Raw genomic sequence first — 22,415 nt, forward strand, 5'->3', positions numbered from 1 at the left:
GCATTGACGGGAAGGTTACAAATTTGAGACCAACATGGACTACATACATAGCAAGATGCTGTCACAGAAAGGGGGGGAGGGGAGAAGGAGTCTTAGTAAAGAAAAGAAAAGAAGGGCCAGGTATAGTGGCACATGCCTTTAATCCCAGCACTTGAGAAGCAAGGGGAACCAGATCGCTATGATTTTGAGGTCTACATAGTGAGTTCCAGACCAGCCAGGGCTACACGGTCAGAGCTTTTCTCAAAACAAAACAAGAACATGGCCGGGCGGTGGTGGCGCACGCCTTTAACCCCAGCACTTGGGAGGCAGAGGCAGGCAGATCGCTGTGAGTTTGAGGCCAGCCTGGTCTACAAAGTGAGTCTAGGACAGCCAAGGCTACACAGAGAGACCCTGTCTCGAAAAACCAAAAAAAAAAAAAAGAACATGGACTAGCAAGTACACGGATGAAAAAAAAATTAATTAAAAAAAAAAAATCTGCCAAGGCAGACTCCAAGCTTGTGGCTCCCCATGCAATACACTACTACAAGGCAGCTGAGAAGGCACCATGGGGCGATGCACTGAGCTGCTGGAAGAATGCCACACCTCGGTATGAATCAGGGCAAGGAGGAAAGGCTCGGAAGGGAGAAGGAAGTCTGTGGCCTAAAGGTATCTATGCAGGGATGAGGTGAGTGAAGGTCTTAAGACAGAAAGGGCTTTATGAGTTTATCTCACAGCGATGCTTGGGTTAGTTTACAAATCCCTCACTTCAGGCTCCTGAGTGACTGGGACTTGAGGTGTCTAAAGCACGTATGAGCACAAAGGATAACCTGCTTTACTTAATGTAGAAACGAACGAGTGAACAAGCTTTTATAAAAGGATTTACAAAACATATGCAAGAAAGTGCACATCTTAGCATAGTTGCTGCAGTCATGGACAAGTTAAGTCTCTGGGTCTTAAATCTGTTAAAAATCAGGCTTGATGAACTGAATTCCAAACCAGGCATGGCGATGGTGGCGCACACCTGTAATCCCAGCACTCAGGGAGGCAGAGGCAGGCGGAGCTCTGTGAGTTCGAGGCCAGCCTGGTCTACAAAACAAGTCCAGAATAGCCAAGGCTATACAAAGAAACTCTATCTCAAATAAATAAATAAATAAAAAGGAAGGAAGAAAGGAGGGAGGGAGGAAGAAGTGAATCCCACAGTTGAGAGGACACGGTGCCTGGCATGGCGAAGCCGGAAGTGGTGGCTAGCACTGGTGCCGAAAGGTGGTGGAGAAGAACCTACCTCTCAGGATTCCTGATCTCTTCGGTGACATAGTTAAGGGTATCCCAGCCCGAGTAGGAGAACAAAGCTGAGTATAGTGCCAGGGCAATGTCACCCATGGCAAATGATGAGCCCTCAAAGGACTTCTCAAAGTTAGCGGTGGCTCCTGGAAGGTAAGAACAACACGAGACGAGATTGAATGGCCCACCCCGACCCCCACTTCAGCTGATCCCGTACAGAGGGGAAAATGTATGGTAATAACAGGTGATGGTGGGAAATGGCCGCAAGGGCACCTCTGAGGGGCCAGGGACAGAAGAGAGGCATCTGCAGAGGGATACAGGGCGGAGAATCATGGATGTGGTCTTGACGGGACTAACTCAAGTGACTGCCTAGGATAAGAAACCACCACAGAACCGAAAGGGCCAGAAACTGAGGTGATGCTCGCTCTACACTACAGGCTGCCCTGGATCCTACACACCTAACACCAGACAGGGGGGCCTCGGGAAGAGGACAGACGGGGTTCCGTACACCTCAGCCAACAGAGGAGTTGTTGGGGAGGTTTCATACCTGAAAACCAGGTAGGCGTGAGGACAAGGAGTGCCTTTCAGAGTGCTAACTTGCAAGGGCAGAAACGGCAGAGCAACAGCACTTGGCCAGGCAAGCTGTAAAAGCCAATCCCCAGGGTGTAGCTATCAGTCCCCTTGCCAAGGTCAGTTTTCTGTGGGAGGCAGCATAGTAGAGACTGAAGGGACAGGGCTTTGGAGTCAGTCTGTGGGCCACAAGTTTCAGCCTTTCTACTTTCCCACTTGGAACTCGAGCAAGACAGTCAACCTGGGTGTTCATTCTATTGGCGGGCTTTGTTGTTTTGCTTTAAAATAGGCCCTCACTGTATAGCCCTGGCTGGTCTGGAACTTGCTATGTAGATGAGGCTTGGCCTCACACTCAGATGCACCCTGCTCTACCTCTAAGTTCTGGGGGTAAAGCATAAACTGCCACACCCAGCTTTTGTTTTGTTTTGAGATAGTCTTCTGTGTCACAGGCTGGTCTCAAATTCTCTACGTAGCTGAGGACGACCTTTAACTCCTGATCCTCTTGCCTCCCACCTCACGAGTGCTGGGGTTACAGGGATATACCACTCTGTTGTAAGATAGGTGATTAACTCCATGGCCTGTCTCCTCACTTACATCAAAGGGATAATAATAGTGCCTACCGGGGCTGGAGAGATGGCTCAGAGATTAAGAGCACTGGCTGTTCTTCCAAAGGTCCTGAGTTCAATTCCCAGCAACCACATGGTGGCTTATAGCCATCTATAATGTGATCTGGTGCCCTCTTCTGGCCTGCAGGTGTTACATGCACACAGAACACTGTGTACATAATAAATAAATAAATAAATAAATAAATAAATAATAGTGCCTACTAAATATGGTATTTGGAGATTGAAATAAGGTCACTTAGAGGCTCCCAGTGAGGGTGTAGATCTGAGATACACTGCTGGCCTACCATAGGCCAACACTCTAGGTTTGATCCTCAATACTCCAAAGAAAAATTTAAAAAAAAAAAATTTTTTTTAAATAAAAGTTAGTCTCTGTTTTGTTTTGTTTTGTTTCCTTACCCTGCCCAAGTTTCACAATGCCTGCGATAATGACTGCGATCAGCGCCAACACTTTAGCGTAGGTGAAAACATCCTGGACCAGGGTCCCCCACTTGACATAGGCACAGTTAACGAAGGTTAAAAGACCTGAAAGAAAAATAATACTGATCGTGACCGACCCTTCCCATGTGGAGGGCCTTAGACTCCAAAGCACCTTTTCCAGCACTAGTCATCAAGATGGACCCAGAGGTAGAGTCAGCGAGGTGTCTGGACTGTGCCTGTTTGCTCCCAAATATCCTCAACTTCATCCCTGCACGGCATTTGTTGAGCACCCGTGTTTACCCTGCCACTTTCCAAAACTCCGGCATCTTAAACTGGAGTCACAGAACAAGGTGACAAAGTTCCTGGTCACAGAAATGGGAGGCACCTGGGAGTTGTGCAGATTCGTGGTGTATTCTGGTCCTTTGCTCTTTAAAATCATTCTCTCTTCCCTATGTCCCCTCCATCCCAACACACACACACACACACACACACACACACAGGTCCAGAACCCAGCATCCTGAATCTGTGATGTTGTCATTAGCCCTGACAATTCCTGCTATAATTCATCCAATGTCTAAGCCGACAAGTGTGTCCAAGGATTAGCATAGAGACCAAACTTCCTGCCCACTGCCCACTGCCCACCGACCCCTGCTATTGGTTCTGTGCTAAATTTCTTTAGAAAGAGGGCAGGGCACTTTTCCTCCCTGAATAACACTACCGTGTGAGCTATAAACATTCCTCAAGTCCTTCTACCCTAGGCTAGAGGCATCCTCTCTACCTGGATGAACTCAGGGAAAGTTCACAGACCATTCTCAGAGAAAGTGTTTGTAACAGGGTGTGACTGTCTCTTGCAAAGTGTTCTGGTATGTGAATATACACGTTGTCCTATAAAGAGGCCATATCTTTCATCAAAATCTCGGAGTACTAGCTGAGGGTGTGTAGCTCAGTGGTAGATCATGAAGCCCTAGGTTCAAATCCTTTCACCCAAAAAATAATCTTGCAGGGCAGTGGTGGCCCACACCTGTAATATCAGCACTCTGGGAGGCAGAGGCAGGTCGATCTCTGTGAGTTCAAGGCCAGCCTGGTCTACAGAGTGAGCTCCAGAACAGTGAGGGCTACACAGAGCAACCCTATCATCGTCATCGTCACCATCACCATCACCATCATCATCATCTCAGAAAAATCCATTAACCCTCAAATTGCAATCCATTTCTTTGGAAGAAATTCAAGGAGGAGGGTGTGGAGGGTTGGCTGAAGAGACGACTCAGAGGTTAAGAGCACTGGCTACTCTTCCAGAGGTCCTGAGTTCAATTCCCAGCAACCACATGGTGGCTCACAACCATCTATAATGAGATCTGGTGCCCTCTTCGGGCATACAGGTGTACATGCAGACACAACATTGCATACATAATAAATAAATAAATCTTTAAAAAAAAAAAATTCAAGGAGGGAAGCTTCCATGCTGTGGGGCTGACTGGCAGCTCAGGGATTCTGGATTCCCAGGGAAGAAAGTCAGAGAAAACAACTCAGAGGCTCCTCACACAGACAGGCAGCTTATACACATCACTGGACCCATCCCACCCCCATGCCCCCCACGTCCCCACCCCCCCACACACCCCCAGGAATCAATGCACAGCTTCTAGCTCAGCACCCGGAACATCCCACAGAGTACTTGACTGTCAAGTCTCCCCACAGCAGCTCTCAGAGCAAAACTTGCCTGGTAAGACAGGGGAGCCCCATGGAGGTCTTATTTAATTCGGGGTCACCAACAAACACTCCAAGCCCAAGGGCACCCAAGGCCAGGGGCTCAAGCTGTCAGGCACTCAGAAGACTGAGACAGGAGGATTGCCTATAATGTTAGGCCCAAAGGAGGCTCCAATTCACCAAGCTCCAAAAGGCGATGCAAATAATCCAGAAATGGGCTCAACCTGGACTACAGGAGGATTTATGGTGGTTAGATAAGGCCCAGCATTCCTCAGGAACTTGAGAAGTCTGTTCTTCTCTACCAACAGGAGTCATTTCCCTTATGACCGGCAGAAGGCACAATGGCTTACTATCAGCATACCAAAGTGCACACTGGCTTCCAGGTCCCCTCGACATCAGAAGCGCCTGTTAACACGTTTTAAAGTTCATGCTAGCACCTTAGCTCTTCTCACACTTTTTTCCCTACCCTAAACTCCAGCTCATGGGCTTCCCTCCCTCCAACCTACTCACACTTCTTAGAACCCTGCTAGTCTTTCTCTCTCCTCCTCTCCCCCCCTTCCCCTCCCCCCTCTCTCCCTCTCTCTCTCTCTCTCTCTCTCTCTCTCTCTCCTGCTCTGTTCTTGTCACTGTTTACACTCTACCCCCTGCTCTCCTTCCGTCTCTTCAGACAGCCCTGGCCCTGTCCAGTCTGCTGGCCATGTTCAAGCTACTTCTCCGCTCCAGACTCCCCCAGATGCCTCTGGCTGTTCTCTCCCTTGCATCTACAATAAAAAAAAAAAAAACCTTCCCCTCAGCCATACCGTAGAGCAGCACGTGGTCAGTTTATACATCTACAAGTTTTCATCGAGGCCAGCCTGGATTACATGGTGAATCTCAAGCCAACCTGGGCTACAGTGACCCTGTCTCAGAAGGAAAGAAAGCACCGGCCTCCAGGTCCGCAGACCTCTTGTGGTTGGTAGGTCCTGGCCTCATAGTCTCACTCTGGCCCAGAGGCCACTCCACTAAGAAGCAGAGAAAATGAGGCATCTTCTACAATCTTCCTTCAAACCCGTCTGTCTGTGTGTACGTGAGAGCAAGCCCACGCATGTGTGCTCACGCATGCCGGCACATGTGAAAGCCAGTGTCAGGTGTCCTCCTTCATCCCTTCTCCGCCTTATCTTTTATTACAGCTGTTCCCGTGTTAAGTGTGCATGCCGCAGTGCACACGTGGAGGCCAGAGGACAACTTGAGGGAGTCAACTCTCACCTTTCATCACGTGGGACCTGGGGCTCAAACTTGGGCTTGGGGGCAGAAGCCGCTCCTGGCTCTCCACCCTCCTTTTTTTGAGATAATCTCGCTGCACCTGGAGTGCATTGATTTCCCCCCAAGCACTCTGCAGCCTGGTCTTTTACGCAGGTGCTGAGGATTTGAACTCAGGTCTCCTGTCTTGAGCAGCAGCGGGCACTTTGCCCAGTGAGCCAGCTCCCCAGCCTGCTTTCTAATCACTGACTACACAGTCTTCTGATTTTACTGAAGAGTTTTCTGGCTCTATTCAAACACATTTCTCTGTGCCTAATAGACATGACAATAAACAACCAAACCTTATCACAAGGCTGAGCAAACATGGCCCCATTGCTCCAAGCCACCCCAGTGCTAAGTTAATAATTAAAGGCACAAGTGTACTGTCTCGTCAGTAATTCTACAAAATAGTCTTTATCTTGCCCTCCCCGAGCCCGCCAAATGCTGATCTTCCTCAGCCAGTCCTCATCCCTTACTACCCACTGGACTTCCACCCTCGGCTACTCAGCTGCCTCCCATCCTGTAATCTCTGCTCTTCGCCTTTGGCCTCTGCTCTGCCTTATGAACACAGCGCGAGCCAGGTTCGCATTAGAAACACCCGCGCACAGTGCGCTGCCACTGCAGCCGGCCATACGCTCAGGAAAGTGGTATCTCCTAGCCTGGGAACTCCTGGCAGGAATGAAGACGTTCTTTTGGCTGGCAGATGATTAAACAAAAGGTCCCCAAGAAGTTGGAATTTCCCTAGGAGTCTCAGGCTGGGAGGAGAAAAAGGCCGAAGCCCAGTGCCAACTGGGAAAAACAAAACAAAACTCAAAGAGATTTCACACAGTTCTGACATCTCAGACCGCTCTGCCAGAGACACTAGCTAAGACAGAGGCCAGGCTGGGCGAGACCATTTTCTTTCTGGACTGCTTACCTATGCTCGCCTCTTAGTCTCTATTTAAACCTAAACCACGTGTAAGGATCTACTGAACCTCTTTGGCGGTTTCTCTTCCCGGTGTAGCCATCCTCTTACTTTGTCTGTTTGTCCCCACTACAGACAGAAGCAGCTCAGGACAGCTCTGTAAGGCTGCCGGGGCCAGGCTCTTCCTCCAGCATCTCTGGTAGCATAGCAACTACAGTTAGGCTGCAGGGTCCGCACAGGTCACAACGTGGGGCTGGGATAGGCAGAAGGGAAGAGCTCCAGTTCACGGAGCCAGCAGCGCCATGCCTCAGGCTCTGGTCTCGCTTCTATTCACAGTCATGAATGAGCACAGGAGAGTACAGACAGCCAACTCACCCCCCTTTTTCTTTTTTTTAAAGATTTATTTATTTATTATTATATACAGAGCTCTGCCTGCATGTACACCTGCAGGCCAGAAGAGGGCATCAGATCACATCATAAATGGTTGTGAGCCACCATATGGTTGCTGGGACTTGAACTCAGAACCTTTGGGAGAGCAGTCAGTGCTCTTAACCTCTGAGCCATCTCTCCAGCCCCTCACCCTCCTTTTTCTAACAGCAACTTCTGCCATGACAATGTAGAGCAGTGGCTCTCAGCCTTCCTAATGCTGTGACTCTTTAACACAGCTCCTCGTGTTGTACTGACCCCCAGCCATACGGTTACTCTGTGGCTACGTTTGCTACTGTTATGAATTGTAATGTAAACATCTGATATGCAACTCCTGGGAAAGAGTTAGAACACACACACACATACACACACACACACACACACACACACATACACACAAACACACACACACACACACACACACACACACACACACATACACACACACACACAAACATACATACACACACATACAAAGGGGTCACAACTTGCAGGTTGAGAACCGCTGATGTAGAGGTAGCTTATGTTTGACCCCTACTGCTTCTCCGTCTGTTCACTTCATCCCTCCTACTCCGCACTACTGTGCTTATGTTTCCGCCACCGACCCACCCACCGTCAAGCCCAGATCTGCTCTAGCCACGGGATACGGAGGCTCAGTTTGAATGCCCTAATCCTGTACAAAGAGACAGAGCACTGAGAGAACTGCCTGAAGAGAGCTGGCTCTCACCTCCCTGCTCCCTCCCCGCTTCCTCTAGAGCTCCTGACCCTGGGAACAGGAAACGGATAAGGCAAGCCTCAGTGCTGACTAGGTTCTTTGTCCCCACCCCGAACAGATACAGCTGACCAGAGTCCCCAGAGCTCAGCCAAATGCATGGCTCTTTGACAAACCCCAACACCACCCTCTGCCCCTTCAGAGTCAGAGAAAGGCTAGAATAATGCAGATGCAACAGCAAGTTAACCTCCAAGCACAGATAGGCTAGCCTTCCGCCTCTGAGGGTAATTCAGTCCCCACCCAATACTGAGCCAAGTCCATGGGAGGATTGCCTAAAATGACCTTTAACCTTGACCCAGCTGCTACTCCGGGGAAAAAAAGCAGCTGCTGCACAGATGTCGAGTCCTAGAACGTGAACAGGTACTCCAGGACGGACCAAACCCAGCTGACACAAAACCCTTAACCCCGTTCTACGTCCTGCAGAGGATGCTGCCTCTGTCACCAGAGCCAAGAATCAGCTCTAGAACAAAATGTTAATTCCCAGCTCGGGTTATTCTGAAAAGGAACGATGAGGGGCTGAGCAGTTAAGAGTGCTTGCTGCTCTTGCAGAGGACCCATGTCTGGTTCCCATCACCCACACAGCGTCTCACCACTGCCCGTAACTCCAATTCTAGGGAACCACACACACTTTTCTGACCCCTGCAGGACCCTGCATGCATGTGGCATATGCATACACTCATATACATAAATTGTTTTTTTTTTAAGATTTATTTATTATGTATACAGTGTTCTGCCTGCGTGTACACCTGCAGGCCAGAAGAGGGCACCAGATCTCATTATAGAAAGTTGTGAGCCACTGTGTGGTTGCTGGGAATTGAACTCAGGACCTTAGGGAAAGCAACCAGTGCTCTTAAACTCTGAGCCATCTCTCCAGCCCCATAAATTGTTTTTGTTGTTTTGTTTTGTTTTTAGGTTTTTCAAAACAGGATTTCTCTGTGTAATGGCCCTGGCTGTCCTCGAACTCTAGACCAGGTTGGCCTCGAACTCACAGAGATCCACCTGCCTCTACCTCCCAAGTGCTGGAATTAAAGGTGTGTACCACCATGCCCAGGCCCCATAAAATGTTTTTTAATCCAAAAGTAACAATGCCTTTAGCCTGCTCTGATCAGTGCCCAGGTTGACTTCAAATAGTCTAAAGTCCCAGCAACAAACTAGAAATCCTTATCCTGTAGGGATTAACCCTGAAGTCTTTACAAATTAAATGTTAATGATGCCTGAGATAAATCTGATAATCTCCTGAGGATGACAATAGTGACAATTCACACTGTGCTTGAATCCCATAGGTTCATTTCATCACGCACCCTACTTTTGCATTAATACAATGTTGCATTTTTTCCATGATATGCCTTTCTTAGCTCATAGAGGTCCAATATCTAATAGAATAAAGTCAACAATAGCAAAGGGTGCTCAAGGAACCCATGTTTCCTTTTCCATCTTGTAATCTATATTAGGAGAGCAAACGGTTTCTTTTTCAGTCTGATAATGTGTTACACATGCCAAAAGGCCAGAGCTTCTCTTTGGTCCTGCGTCTGTCCTAGCGAGCTTGTCTGCGTGTGCACCACACAAGCTCAGGCGCCCGAGAAGGCCAGCCGCCTGAGTCAGACCCAGACCCTCTGCAGGCGCAGTAAGCTCTGTAACTGCTGAGCCATCCCCCTGGTCCTGATTTCCCTGCACTATTACAACAGCAGACCTTGTTGTGTGGTGGTGCTGGCCTTTAATCCCACCACTGGGGAGGCAGAGACTAGTGAAATTCAAACTTGAGAGAGGGAGGGGGAAGGAGAGGGAAAAGGAGAGGCAGGGCGAGGGGCAGAGAAACTTTAGAAAAATGTTTTAAATGGAATATAAGAGTATATAGCAAGGAAGTGGTAACTCACGCCTTTAATCCCCGCACTGAGAAAGCGGAGCCAAATCTCTAAATTCAAGAGCAGCCTGGTCTACAGACGAGTTCCAGGACAGCCAGGGCTACCTAGAGAAAGGGGGGGGGGCGGCAGGGGAGGGCCAACAGTGTTAAGTAACACTTCTCTCTGAGGGAAAGATACACTTGAGAGGCTGGCATCTTTGTGTCTCTTGAGTAACAGAGGAAGGCCTCCTTTTAAGCACCTGAGCTAGCCTACCTGCAGGCAGTGCTCAACGCCACTGTGTGTTACATTTGTGAGAAAGTAAGGAAAAGGGAGTGAAAAATCTTTGGGCAGATCTCAGTGTCTTGCTATACTGAATTTTTCCTCTCCTTGCAAAGCAGACAAATATGACCGTGGCAAGGGCTGCAAGGCGGCGGGGGGAGGGGGGAACCCACGCCTCATTCTGGGAGAGCCTCACACAAATCGGCCTCTCTTTCATATAGTACATGCGTGCACACCCCCAGTGCGATCTTTCACTGTCCGCTCTCTAACGAGTATCCCTGCAGCAGGAGGGAGTGAAAAGTCAGAGACGGTTCTCGGCCTTGCTGATGGTGTTTGTAGATATAAGACATCTGCTCCTTTCTCCAAACACTTTACTGAGCAACTCCTCCACCCCAAAATCCTTCTTGCTGTGTAGCACCAGATGGTTTTAAAATACTCTTTAAAAAAAAAGAAAGATTTATTTATTATATACACAACATTCTCCTGCATGTAACAACTGCAGGCCAGAAGGAAGCACCCGATCTCATTACAGATGGTTGTGAGCTACCATGTAGTTGCTGGGAATTGAACTCAGGACCTTTGGAAGAATGGCAAGTGCTCTTAACCTCTGAGCCATCTCTCTAGCCCTAAACTAGTCTTATTATCTGAGGCTAGACGGTTCCAAAAGCAGGGGTGCTTGCCACACCAGCATGAGGACATGCTGTGTGGGACATGGGTAGGGGGATCCCTGGGGCTCGCTGCTCGCCAGGCCCTGGTTCAGTGAGGGCCTGGTTCATAGAGACGCTCATCTGCAGTGGGCGGGGCACGCATGCACACAGAACGTGCTCACGGTTTCCGGAACCTTCACTTTGTTTCTTCTTGCCTCCAAATTTCAGCGTAAAGCTTTCTTATGGGTGTCTCTCCTATTGCATCTCGGCTTTTTAGTTAAAACCAAATGTAACCGAGTCTCTACCAATCACAGGAAACCTGCTCGAATCCCCCACACAAACTCCGTGGAGTGTCAGGGTTCACAGCCAGGCACTGTGTGTTCTGCACTTTTTTTTTTTTTTTTTTTTTTTCAGAACAGGGCGTCGGCCTGCTGAAGCTGGAGTCCCAGGCTGTCGCGAGCAGTCTAGCGAGAGTGCTGGAAACCAGGTTCTGGTGCCTCGCAGGAGCAGCAAGCACTCCTAACCACTGAGCTATCTCTCTGGCCTCCTGTTCTGTGTTCTCTGTTCTTTCACAAACACACCCTTCAACTGACAGAGGATGGACATTCCGCAGAAATTCAGATGGCAATCTCCGATGTTGGTGCAGCCAGTGACATATTTTTGGCATCTCCTAATGGGTGACACCATCCACCCCATAACCACCTACAGAAGGGCAGCGGTCCACAGGCTTCGCTGGCACGAGCATGTTCTCTATCATGCCGTGCAGAAACTAGACACCTCTCAGCTCTGTCGGGGGTACAGGAAGTTAGAGAGGGGTCTCGGGGAAGCAGACAGGCCCCATACCTGCTGCACCCAGGCTCCTAAACATCCTACACTGTTTTCCCAGAAAGTCTAATTAAAGGCCTCCTTGCTGTTTCTTCTCCCTTTCTTCATCTCTCAATTATATGCCTAATGCTTTTTCCTAAAACTACTTTGAATCCGGGCTAGCCTCAAACTCAGTGTCCGAGGCTACCCTTGCCTCCACCTCCCCAGTGCTGAAATTCCAGGCTGGCAGCACTATGCCTGGCTTAAGAGCGGGTTTTTCTTCCTGCCTTCCTTTTGTGATTTCCTCCTAGGTGTTGTGCCAGGGCACAGAAGCATTTCACTTACTCAGGCATCCTGGGTGAAGACGACACAAACACAAAATGGCCATGGGTCACTGAATCAGACCCCTCCTTGTGTCCTTCCTAGAACTCAGCACTTTGACCCCTGTAGCTCTGACATCTCCGAGGAAACAAGCACACCGTGTCTACATCCCTTTTCAAAGCAACCCAGAGGGCACAGTGACTCAGTGGATCGTCTCAGTCATGAGGTGCCTTCAGCCAAGCTTGCCTATCAAAATTTGATCCCCAAGACCAACATGGAAAAAATGGAGAGCCAGTCCCCACAAGTTGTCCCCTGACCTTCAGAGGTGCCCCCTGGCACATGTGCGCGTGTGCACACACACACACCACACACACATATACACACATGCACACAATAAATAAAGAAAATGTAGAGTTTTTTAGAAAGCAGCTACTTCCTAAATGTTTGCTGAGCCCAGGTCAGTCCAAGACCTCAGATACCAGGCGTGAGGCTCGCGCAGCCCTGAGAATCACCTGCCACAGTGAGACCCAGGGGAGTTCTGATTCAGGAAGTTGAGACCCGGTTTCCCACAGCAGCCTGGTAGTGTGCCGCTCTGCACTTAGCTGAGGTATTTACCCAGCGAGGTAATCACAGACAGACCAACTGTAAGCAGAACTTAACCTGAGCTCCTACCTCCCCACGGCATGTTGCCATCACTGAACAAGCTCAGGTGCCACCCACGGCAACGAAGTCGAAACCTCTGGGGCAGCCCCGCTGTCAGCAAGTTGTCAAAACTCCAGGTACCCATGGCAACGGTGAGACCTACTCTTCCACCTCCTGTAAGAGGAGACCCCCAGCACTCCTCAGCAGTAATTTGTCTTCCTTAAGTCTTGCCCCCCGACATACATACACACATACACCACACACACACACACACACACACACACACACACACACACACATATTCCTGTCTTCTCTGAGAAGCTCCAATACCTCCAGCCAGGGAGTAGGTGGTAAACATTTTGGGGTTTTGGGTTTTTAATTCTCGGGTGTAGATGAGCCAAGAGTGGTGGCCCATGCCTTTAATCAGGCAGATCTCTGTGAGTTTGAAGCTAGCCTGGTCTACATGGCAAGTTCCAGGCTACATAGAGAGAACGGTCTCAAAGGGGGGGAAAAAAGGAGGCTAGAGAAATGCCTCAACAGTTGTGAGCTCTGGATGCTCTTCCAGAGGACCCACATTTGATTTCCAGCATCCACATGGTGGTTCACAGCCAACGGTAGCTTTAGTTCTGGCTCCCTTGGGCACCAGGCATGAGCAATTTGTACAGACATGTATGCAGTCAAAAAAGCCATATACACTATATATATTTTTTGTTTGTTTGTTTGTTTGTTTGTTTTGTTTTTCAAGACAGGGTTTCTCTGTGTGGCCTTGGCTGTCCTGGACTTACTTTGTAGACCAGGCCGGCCTCGAACTCACAGCAATCAATCTGCCTGCCTCTGCCTCCCAAGTGCTGATATATATATTTTTTTAACCTCTGGGTAATTCCAGTGTACAAGCAGGGTTCAGACTCACTGTCCCAAGCTCTTCTCCCAGCCTCCCTTAGACCATTCCTGTAGGACTTCTGAAGCAGAGACGAAAGTAACAGAGAAAAGCGGCCACGAATGGACCCCCAAGAGCTGTACGGGTCAAACCCTCACACAGCTGCACCCCTTCACCTTTGAGGAGTGTGCACTGACCCTGTGTTAGGACTAACCCGAGACTCTGATCCCACCCTAACTGTTAGGTGACTGTGGGACATGACCGCACCTCTAACTTAAGATGGATCTTGGGAAAAAACCTTTCCAAGATAGGAATCTACCTTCCAAGTAGAAACTCAAGGGGCAAAAGTCAGCAGGAGGCCCAGCTGTTCCACCTCATTAGCCATAAGCACATGAGGTCAGTCATTCTAGTCAGGGAAAAAAAAAGCTGCACGAGGATTCATGGTCAAAGATCTCAGACAGACACACACAGAGAGCCGAAGTCCTTCGCAGTCCACTGTCTGTGCCAGTCAGCGCATGATGAACCGTCTGCCCTCCCCTCTGCCCAGTCTCCATAGCAATCCCCAGGCACGAGCCAGGACCCTTGAGAGCGTGGAATGCCCTGCCTCAAAGATGCTGACTCTGGAGTTCTATCTTCTGTGTAGTCAGCAAGCCAGCATCTAAAAATCCGATTGGTGCGCACGGTTCAGTAGGGCCAAGTGTGAGGCCTGCGTCCTAAAGAACAGTAGGTGCCCTGTTGGCGGCCCCCAGTAAGCGCTGCTGGTTGAACGGGGCTGACTAGAGACATTCTGTTAACAAAGGGGGTCGGGAGTGTTAAACCAAAATAACTAGTCCTCCGTGAGTAAGAATAGGCAAAGCAATGTCTAACCAGGCTAACAGTGGCCAGAGCATCCTGCTTCTGAGGCAGGCTTGGTCAGGCAGGCACAGACTTCCAGATGCTTCTCCTCAACTCTGCCAGCCTGGTGTACATAGTGAGTTCCAGGCCTGCCAGCGCCACATAATAAGACTCTGAAGAGAGAGGAGAGCCAGCGAAATGGGCAGAGAGACAGACTCCCTTCCCTACGGTGCAGTCTAGTGTCCTCTCTCCCTTGCCATCCTTCAGGCCAACATTTCCTGGATTCTGTTGATTCCAAATGACACTCCATTTCGTCCTAACAGTTCTTCTAGAGAGACTACTTTGAGCATGTGCCCTCCGTCTCTGCTCCCTCTTTCCCACAGTAGCACCGTGGCTTAGAATGGTTGGTTTCCATATCCACCCTGAGCTACATAAAGACTGTTGAATGGATCTTTGTCTCCCCTGAGCGGAGCACAGAAATAAGCACATAGTGACACTGAGTAGATTTTTCTCAGTGAAATAGTCCTGAAATCCAGTTCCAGCCTCATTGCCTTAAAATGGCCTAGGAGGACACCCACGTGGGACGTCACCACAGGCCTTAGGAGGATATCCACGTGGGACGTCACCGCCGGCCTTAGGAGGACACCCACGTGGGACATCACCGCGAGCCTTGGGAGGACACCCACGTGGGACGTCACCGCGGGCCTTGGGAGGACACCCACGTGGGACGTCACCGCCAGCCTTAGGAGGACACCCACGTGGGACGTCACTGCAGGCCTTGGGAGGATACCCACGTGGGACGTCACTGCAGGCCTTGGGACGATACCCACATGGGACGTCACTGTGGGCCTTAGGAGGACACCCACATGGGATGTCACCACAGGCCTTAGGAGGATACCCACGTGGGATGTCACCGCGGGCCTTGGGAGGACACCCACGTGGGACGTCACCGCGGGCCTTGGGAGGACACCCACGTGGGACATCACCGCGGGCCTTGGGAGGACACCCACGTGGGACGTCACCGCGGGCCTTGGGAGGACACCCACGTGGGACGTCACCACGGGCCTTGGGAGGACACCCACGTGGGACGTCACCGCCGGCCTTAGGAGGACACCCACGTGGGACGTCACTGTAGGCCTTGGGAGGATACCCACGTGGGACATCACTGTGGGCCTTAGGAGGACACCTACGTGGGACGTCACCACGGGCCTTAGGAGGATACCCACATGGGACATCACTGCAGGCCTTGGGAGGACACCCACATGGGACATCACCACGGTCCTTCCTGGAGCTCCTTCTTATCTAAGCGCGACCCATTAGCCAATCAGACACTGCTGCTCACTGCCGGTTTCTCAAACCACTCTCCCCTAGCCTCCATCCCTCCCGCTCCCCTCTTTACAGATCTTCCTCGTCACCACTTTGCAGAACTGAGATCTCTCACGCGCTGGCGTTCTTAGGTTCTGTTCTCTGCCTTCCCTGTCTACAGCCAGGCCTAAAGTCACCTCCTCCACAAAGATGGTTCCTATCACTGATTCTCAGAATGCAACAGCAGCCAAGCACCACAATCCAGGAAACATGACCAGCCAGTTGCTGCTGGGGGGATGGGAGAGACAGCTCAGCAGTTCCGGTGCTCGCTGCTCTTTCCAGAGGACCAGAGTTCAGATCCCAATATCCACACTGGGCTGGTTACAGCTGCTTGTGATTCTAGTACCAGGGGATCTGACACACTCTTCTGGCCTCTGAGAGCACCCAAACCCATGTAGCATACATTCACACACACACACACACACACACACACACACACACACACACACACAGCTTAAGGGCTGGAGAAATAGATGGCTCAGAGGTTAAGAGCACTGGCTGCTCTTCCAAAGGTCCTGAGTTCAATTCCCAGCAACCACATGGTGGCTCACAGCCATCTATGATGTGATCTGATGCCCTCTTCTGACACGCAGGCAGAGTACTGTATACATAATAAATAAATAAATAAATCTTTAAAAATAAATAAATAAATAAATAAATAAATAAAGCTTTAAAAATCCCTACTGAGGGGGACACCAGCCCACCCATAATACCTCCCACCCAGAGGTTGTCTTGTCTGCATGAAATATAAGGGACAAGATGGAGGAGAGACTGAGGGAATAGGAGACCAGTGACTGGCCCAACCCAAGACCCACCCCACGGGAGAAAGCCAAGCCCTGTCACTATTAATGATATTCTGCTATGCTTGCAGACAGGAGCCTAGCATAGCTGTCTTCCGAGAGGCTTCATCCAGCAGCTGATGGAGACGGATGCAGAGACCCACAGCCAAACAACAGGCAGAGCTCGAGGAGTTTGGTGGAAGAGTGGGAGGAAGGATTGAGGGAGCCAGAGAGATCAAGGTCACCACAAGAAGACATACAGAGTCAACTAGCCTGGCCCCATGGGAGCTCACAGAGACTGAATCACCAACCCAAGAGCTTGCATGGGCTGGTGCTGGGCCCCCTGCACATGTGTAGCAGATGTGCAGCTTGGTCTTCATGTGGGTCCCCTAACAACTGGAGCAGGGGCCATCTCTGACTCTGTTGCCTGCCTTTGGGTCCCTTTTCTCTAGTGGGTGCCTTGTCAGGCCTCAGTGGGAGAGGATTATTTCGTCCTGCTCTGACTCAAGGTGCCAGGGTGAGTTAGTACCGCTTGGGGGCCTCCCCTTCTCTGAGAAGGAGGAAAGGGGGGCAGGGGAGTAAGAGAGACATAAGAGTGGGACTAGGAAGAGAGGAGGGAGGTGGCTCCGATCAGGCTGTAAAGTGATTAATAAATGAAAAAAATCCCTACTGTATGTCATCAGGTGCAGCCAAATAAACGTATTCAGAACCAATCGCATCAACTCTCTCAAACCTCCTCCTCCGCCTCATAAGCGACTGACATCACCATCCACCATTTATCTTACTATATGGGTAGCATTTCGTCATCGATCCCAGCCAATATCTAATCAATGGCAGATCTAACCCTTATCCCCAAATCATGATCTTATGATTCTAGTCTGAGCCACAGGGTCACTTAGCTTACTTGATTAATCTCTCTGCTGTGGCCTGTGTGCTTTCTTTTTTTTTTTTTTTTTCTTCTTTCTTTCTTTCTAAAAATCACAAACTCAAAAATACAAAGTTTCAGGCTAGAGAGCTGGCTCTACAGTCAAGCCCACGAACTGCTCTTGCAAGTTTCCGTATTAAGAGACTCACAAGCACCTGTGACTCTGGCCCCAGGGAGAAGCAACGCTTCTGGCTTCCGCCGGCACCTGCACTCTTGTGCACACACACGTACACACACACACAATTTAAAAGAAAATCTTAAATAAATAAAAATAAAAGCCGGGCAGTGGTGGTGCACACGCCTTTAACCCCAGCACTTGGGAGGCAGAAGCAGGCGGATCTCCGTGAGTTTGAGGCCAGACTGGTCTACAGAGAGAGAGTTCTAGGACAACCAGAGCTATTACACAGAGAAATCTTGTCTCAAAAAACTCAAAAATTAATTAATTAATTAATTAATTAAAAATAAAAACTTTCCATGATAAAATAAACTAAGAAGGGCGCTAAAGAGCTGGCTCCTGCAGCTCTTCCAGAGGTCCGGGTTTATTTCCCAGCACCCACATGGTGGCTCACACCCATCGGTAACTCCAGTTCCAGGGGATCCAATGCCTTCTCTGCCCTCTCTGGACACCAAGCATGCACATAGTACACATACACATATGCAGGCACTTACATACATAAAATAAAAAAATATTTTTAAAAAATACTCTAAAGGAGCCAGGCATAGTATCCCAACACTTTGGAAGCAGAGGCAGGTATAGCTCTGTGAATTCAGGTCAGCCTGGTCTACACAGTTCCAGGACAGCCACGGCTACATAGAAAGACCCTGTCTCCAGGTAAATAAATACATATTAAGCTTTAAAAAGTAAAAACAAGCCAGGCCTGTAATCCCAGCACTCAAGGAGGCAGAGGCAGGCGGATCTCTGTGAGTTCGAGGCCAGCCTGGTCTATAAAGCGAGTCCAGGAAACCCAAAATAAAAAAATAAAAATAGACCAAAGGAATTTATGACCACTCAGCCAAAATCCACAGAAGATACCTGAAAGAATCCTTCAAACTGAAGAGAAAGACAAATCCATCCATGAGGCTACAGGAAATGAACTACACTAGAATAACACTCAGCAAAAAAGGAAGAAAAAAAATGCTACAATTAAAATGGTAGGAATCGATACACAGATTCCAGTAATAACTCTGAATACTGCTGTTCTCAAGTCCCCAATCAAACGACACAAACTAGAAGATTGGATGGAAAAACTGGAGCCATCTATTTTTTTTTTTTTTTTTTTTTTTTTTTTTTTTGCCATCTATTTTCAAACACCAAGAAACTCTCTCACCACAAAAGGTAAACACTAGCTCAGGTTGAAAGGCTGGACAACGATTTCCAGGAACACTGACCCAGTAAACAAGCTCCTCTTGCTGTTCTGATAACAAATAGATTTCAAACCAAAACAAGTGAGAAAGGATAAAGCCAGCACTTCATACTGATTGAAGGAACAATCCAGCAAGAGGGCAGCATGATTCTACACAAAGGAGCACCCAGTGTATATACAAAGCACACACCAACACAGGCGAGTCAGAGATTAGCCCCAGCACAGAAGCAGGCGGAGACTTCAGTGCCCCACCTTCACCAAATGACAGGTCACCCTGACAAAAAATAGAAAATAAAAAAAACAACAGAGATGCCGGACAGTGGTGGCACACTCCTTTAATCCCAGCCCTTGGGGGGGGGGGGGTGGGGGGGGGGGGGGGGGGGGGGGGGGGCTGCGGGGGGGGGGGGCGCGGATCTCTGTGAGTTTGAGGCCAGCCTGGTCTACAAAGCCAGTTCCAGGACAGTCAAGGCTACACAAAGAAACCTGTCTCAAAAAAAAAAAAAAAAAAAAACAACAAAACCAACAGAAACAGCACTGAACGTCATCTCTCATAGGTGGATCCTAGCTTTGAATTTTAAGTTTCTGTGTTCAAAGTGGAGTATCTGTAGGGCTCAGGAGCCTGGAGCCCACCACAGGGGAGGTTGCAGTGGTCTTAAAGGGTGAAGGGAGAGTAAGACACAGATGATTTAAAAGAAAATATAGAATGAAGGAAATGCTAGGGGTTAAATATTTAAGGAGGATTGGGGTGTGGCAGAGGACAGAGGAGAGGAGGGGCTGGGGGGGTATATTAATCTAAACTAAGGATGCATAAAAATCCCTCATGGAAATCCACTATTTTGTAATCTAATTTAAAAATATTTGGGGGGTGGAGGCTGAGAGATGGCTCAATGGTGAAGGCCACTTACCACTCTTCCAGAAGAGCAGAGTTCGATACCCAGCACCCACAAGGCAGCTCACAACCACCGGTAATTCTAGATCCAGAGCATCTGACACCCTCCTCTGACCTCATCTGCATCGCGGGCACATTACACAGACATAGATGCAGGCAAAAAACCCACACAACATAAAAAATAAAAATAAGCAAATCCAAAAGATTTTTTTTTTTAAAGATTGATTGATTTATTATGTATACAACGTTCTTCCTGCACTCCAGAAGAGGGCACCAGATCTCATTACAGATGGCTAGGAGTCACCATGTGGGGGCTGGGAATTGAACTCAGGACCACTGGAAGAGCAGCCAGTGTGCTCTTAACCTCTGAGCCATCTCTCCAGCCCCCGAAAACCTTTTTTGGGGTTTTTTTGTTTTGTTCTGTTTGGTTCGTTGGTTGGTTTTGGTTTTTTTTTTTTTTTTTTTGAGACAGGGTTTCTCTGCAGCCCTGGCTGTCCTGGACTCCCTTTTATAGACCAGGCTGGCCTTGGAACTCACAGAAATCTGCCTGCCTCTGCCTCCTGAGTGCTGGGATTAAAGTTGTGCACCACCACACCCAGCCTCCAAAAAAAAGGTTTTAATACAATTTTTAAAAGAAGTTTGAACACAGTAACCCTGCACTGGCAAACAGTGCTTCCCTTAGAAGACATGGGTCATTAAATAAAAAAATCTCAGTTCCAGCTATGGATACATCCTTATAAATTACTCGCTAAGGAGGCCCCTAGAAGCCTCAGAACAGCACAGGCTCTTGATATTGCTCTTGGTCACCCATTTGAACTAGATAAGACCCTATACTGTAAGACACCACACACACTGGTTCCAGGGCACAGAAATCTCAAACTGGAACTGACCTGAAAACTTCCTCCCTTCGAGTCAGCTTCGATAGTGCTGGAAGGTGCTATGCAGGCCACGGGGAGAGAAAAGTCTTCAATGGTATTACTCAGTGGTGAACCCTGAATACTGTAAAGCCACCTGGTGGACAAGGTGCGTTCCGGGGTGCATTAGTGGCACAAAGGTTATAAAAGTAACCAACCGCTTTGTGATTGGCTCGAATGCCTGTTCCACAGGATGGATTTCATGTCTGGTACTATGAACCTGGTCAAAACCCCATGGTTCAGATAGTCACAGCCCCTCAGGAGGGACCAGCTACTGCTGCCTTACTAAACGGTCCGAGTGTGGAAAACAGGTGACTACTGAGTAGCTGTCTTTAGGTGACATAGCTACATTAACCCCTCTCCCCAAAGCTAAAGGAACATCAAGGAAGGGTGGGGGGGCGGGAGAATGTAAGAGCTCAGGGTGGAAGAGAATACTATGAACTGCTGCCTTCTGGGCATGACCCGGGCACTGTTCTCATGAACTCACTGCAGCTATGGTTACCTGGACAGGAGCGGTCAACATTCCGACAAACAACACTAACTGGATTCACTGGATTACAACAGAGAGAGAAGAAAAGGATGGAGAAGACGTGAAGGGAGGACAAAGACATGTTGTGTTCCTGAGGGGAAAGCGGGCTGGGGCCAGACAGGATCAAGATACATTGTTTACACATATGAGATACAGGTAGCCGCACTCTGAAAACAGAGCCAGGCAGGTCCTAGAGAGCTTCTTCAGGTCAACCAGGGCCACACAGACCCTACCTCCAAAATAAAAACAAACAGAAGATAAGTTGTTTACATCTATGAAATTGCCAAATAATTAATAAAAGATATCTTTTTTAAAAAAAGATTTATTTATTATGTATACAGAGTTCTGCCTGCATGTACACCTGCAGGCCAGAAGAGGGCATCAGATCTCATTATAGATGGTTGTGAGCCACCCTGTGGTTGCCAGGAATTGAACTCAGGACCTTTGGAAGAGCGGCCAGTGCTCTTAACCTCTGAGCCATCGCTCCAGCTCTAAAATATCTATTTTTTTTTTTAATCACAAAACTGTCACTGGTTGCACTAGTTATAACTTGTTTTGTTTTGTTTGCTTTGTTTTTTGAGACAGGGTTTCTCTGTGTAGCCTTGGCTGTCCTGGACTCCCTTTGTAACCCAGGCTGGCCTCGAACTCACAGTGATCCTCCTGCCTCTGCTGAAAGAGCTTCCTCAAGATATGTCTGCCTCTGGCCTTGCCCTTGATCCAATCCAGCTGTCTCGGTCCCTGTCTAGGATAACACTGAACCCGCAGGGAGGTACAACTCACATGTCCTCCTTTTGCTTTGCCTGTGCCTTTATCCACCACACTCTCCTATAAATACTCATGCTTTCACCCGTGGCTTTCTCCCACCCACCACCATAGCATAAGGTTTAATGAGTACCTAGGAGGAGAAAGGCACTGATGCAGGTGCTGGAGATTAGGAAATAAGTAAACAATGCTTGCATTGTAGAGGAATAAACAGACAATAAGCAAATACATCATTGATGCCTGGTGGTAATGGGTGCCACAGAGGAAAACAAAAAAGGAGAGCTGGGGTGTGTCTCAGTAGGAGGGTGCTTGTCTGCCATGGATCCCAGCACTGAGAGAGATGAGGAAATACGGGGAGAACAGAGGGGCCCAGCGAGGTGGCTAGGTGGGCGAAGGCACCTGCCACCAAGCCTAAGAATCGGAGTTTGATGGTGGGTGAAGAGAACTTATACACTGTCCTCTGAGCTCCACACAAGTGCTAGGGCATGCACGTACACGGGCACAGCATAAGGAAGTGCAGGATTTAATTATTTCTTTAAGGAGGGGCTGGAGAGATGGCTCAGTAGTTAAGCACACATGCTGTTCTTGCATTCAGTTCACCCCGCCCACATGGCCACTGACAGCAGTCGGATCCTAAGAAGTCTGATGCTTCTTGTTGTATCCTCTGAGGACACACACACACACAC

At 48.9% G+C, this 22,415-nt stretch overlaps 1 protein-coding gene across 1 annotated transcript in view; it reads right to left on the minus strand.

The window, feature by feature from the left end:
- Slc7a7 (solute carrier family 7 member 7) overlaps positions 1–22,415 on the minus strand; it is a 50,989-nt gene that overhangs the window by 6,527 nt on the left and 22,047 nt on the right. Inside the window, exons 3-4 of the mRNA XM_051143069.1 lie at positions 2,853–2,978; positions 1,262–1,406 (exon numbers count right to left, since the gene is read on the minus strand). Coding sequence (XP_050999026.1) covers positions 1,262–1,406; positions 2,853–2,978 — 271 coding nt within the window. The remainder of the gene's footprint in view (positions 1–1,261; positions 1,407–2,852; positions 2,979–22,415) is intronic.

The sequence above is a fragment of the Acomys russatus genome, chromosome 3, assembly GCF_903995435.1.
Source record: "Acomys russatus chromosome 3, mAcoRus1.1, whole genome shotgun sequence".
Lineage (NCBI taxonomy): Eukaryota > Metazoa > Chordata > Mammalia > Rodentia > Muridae > Acomys > Acomys russatus.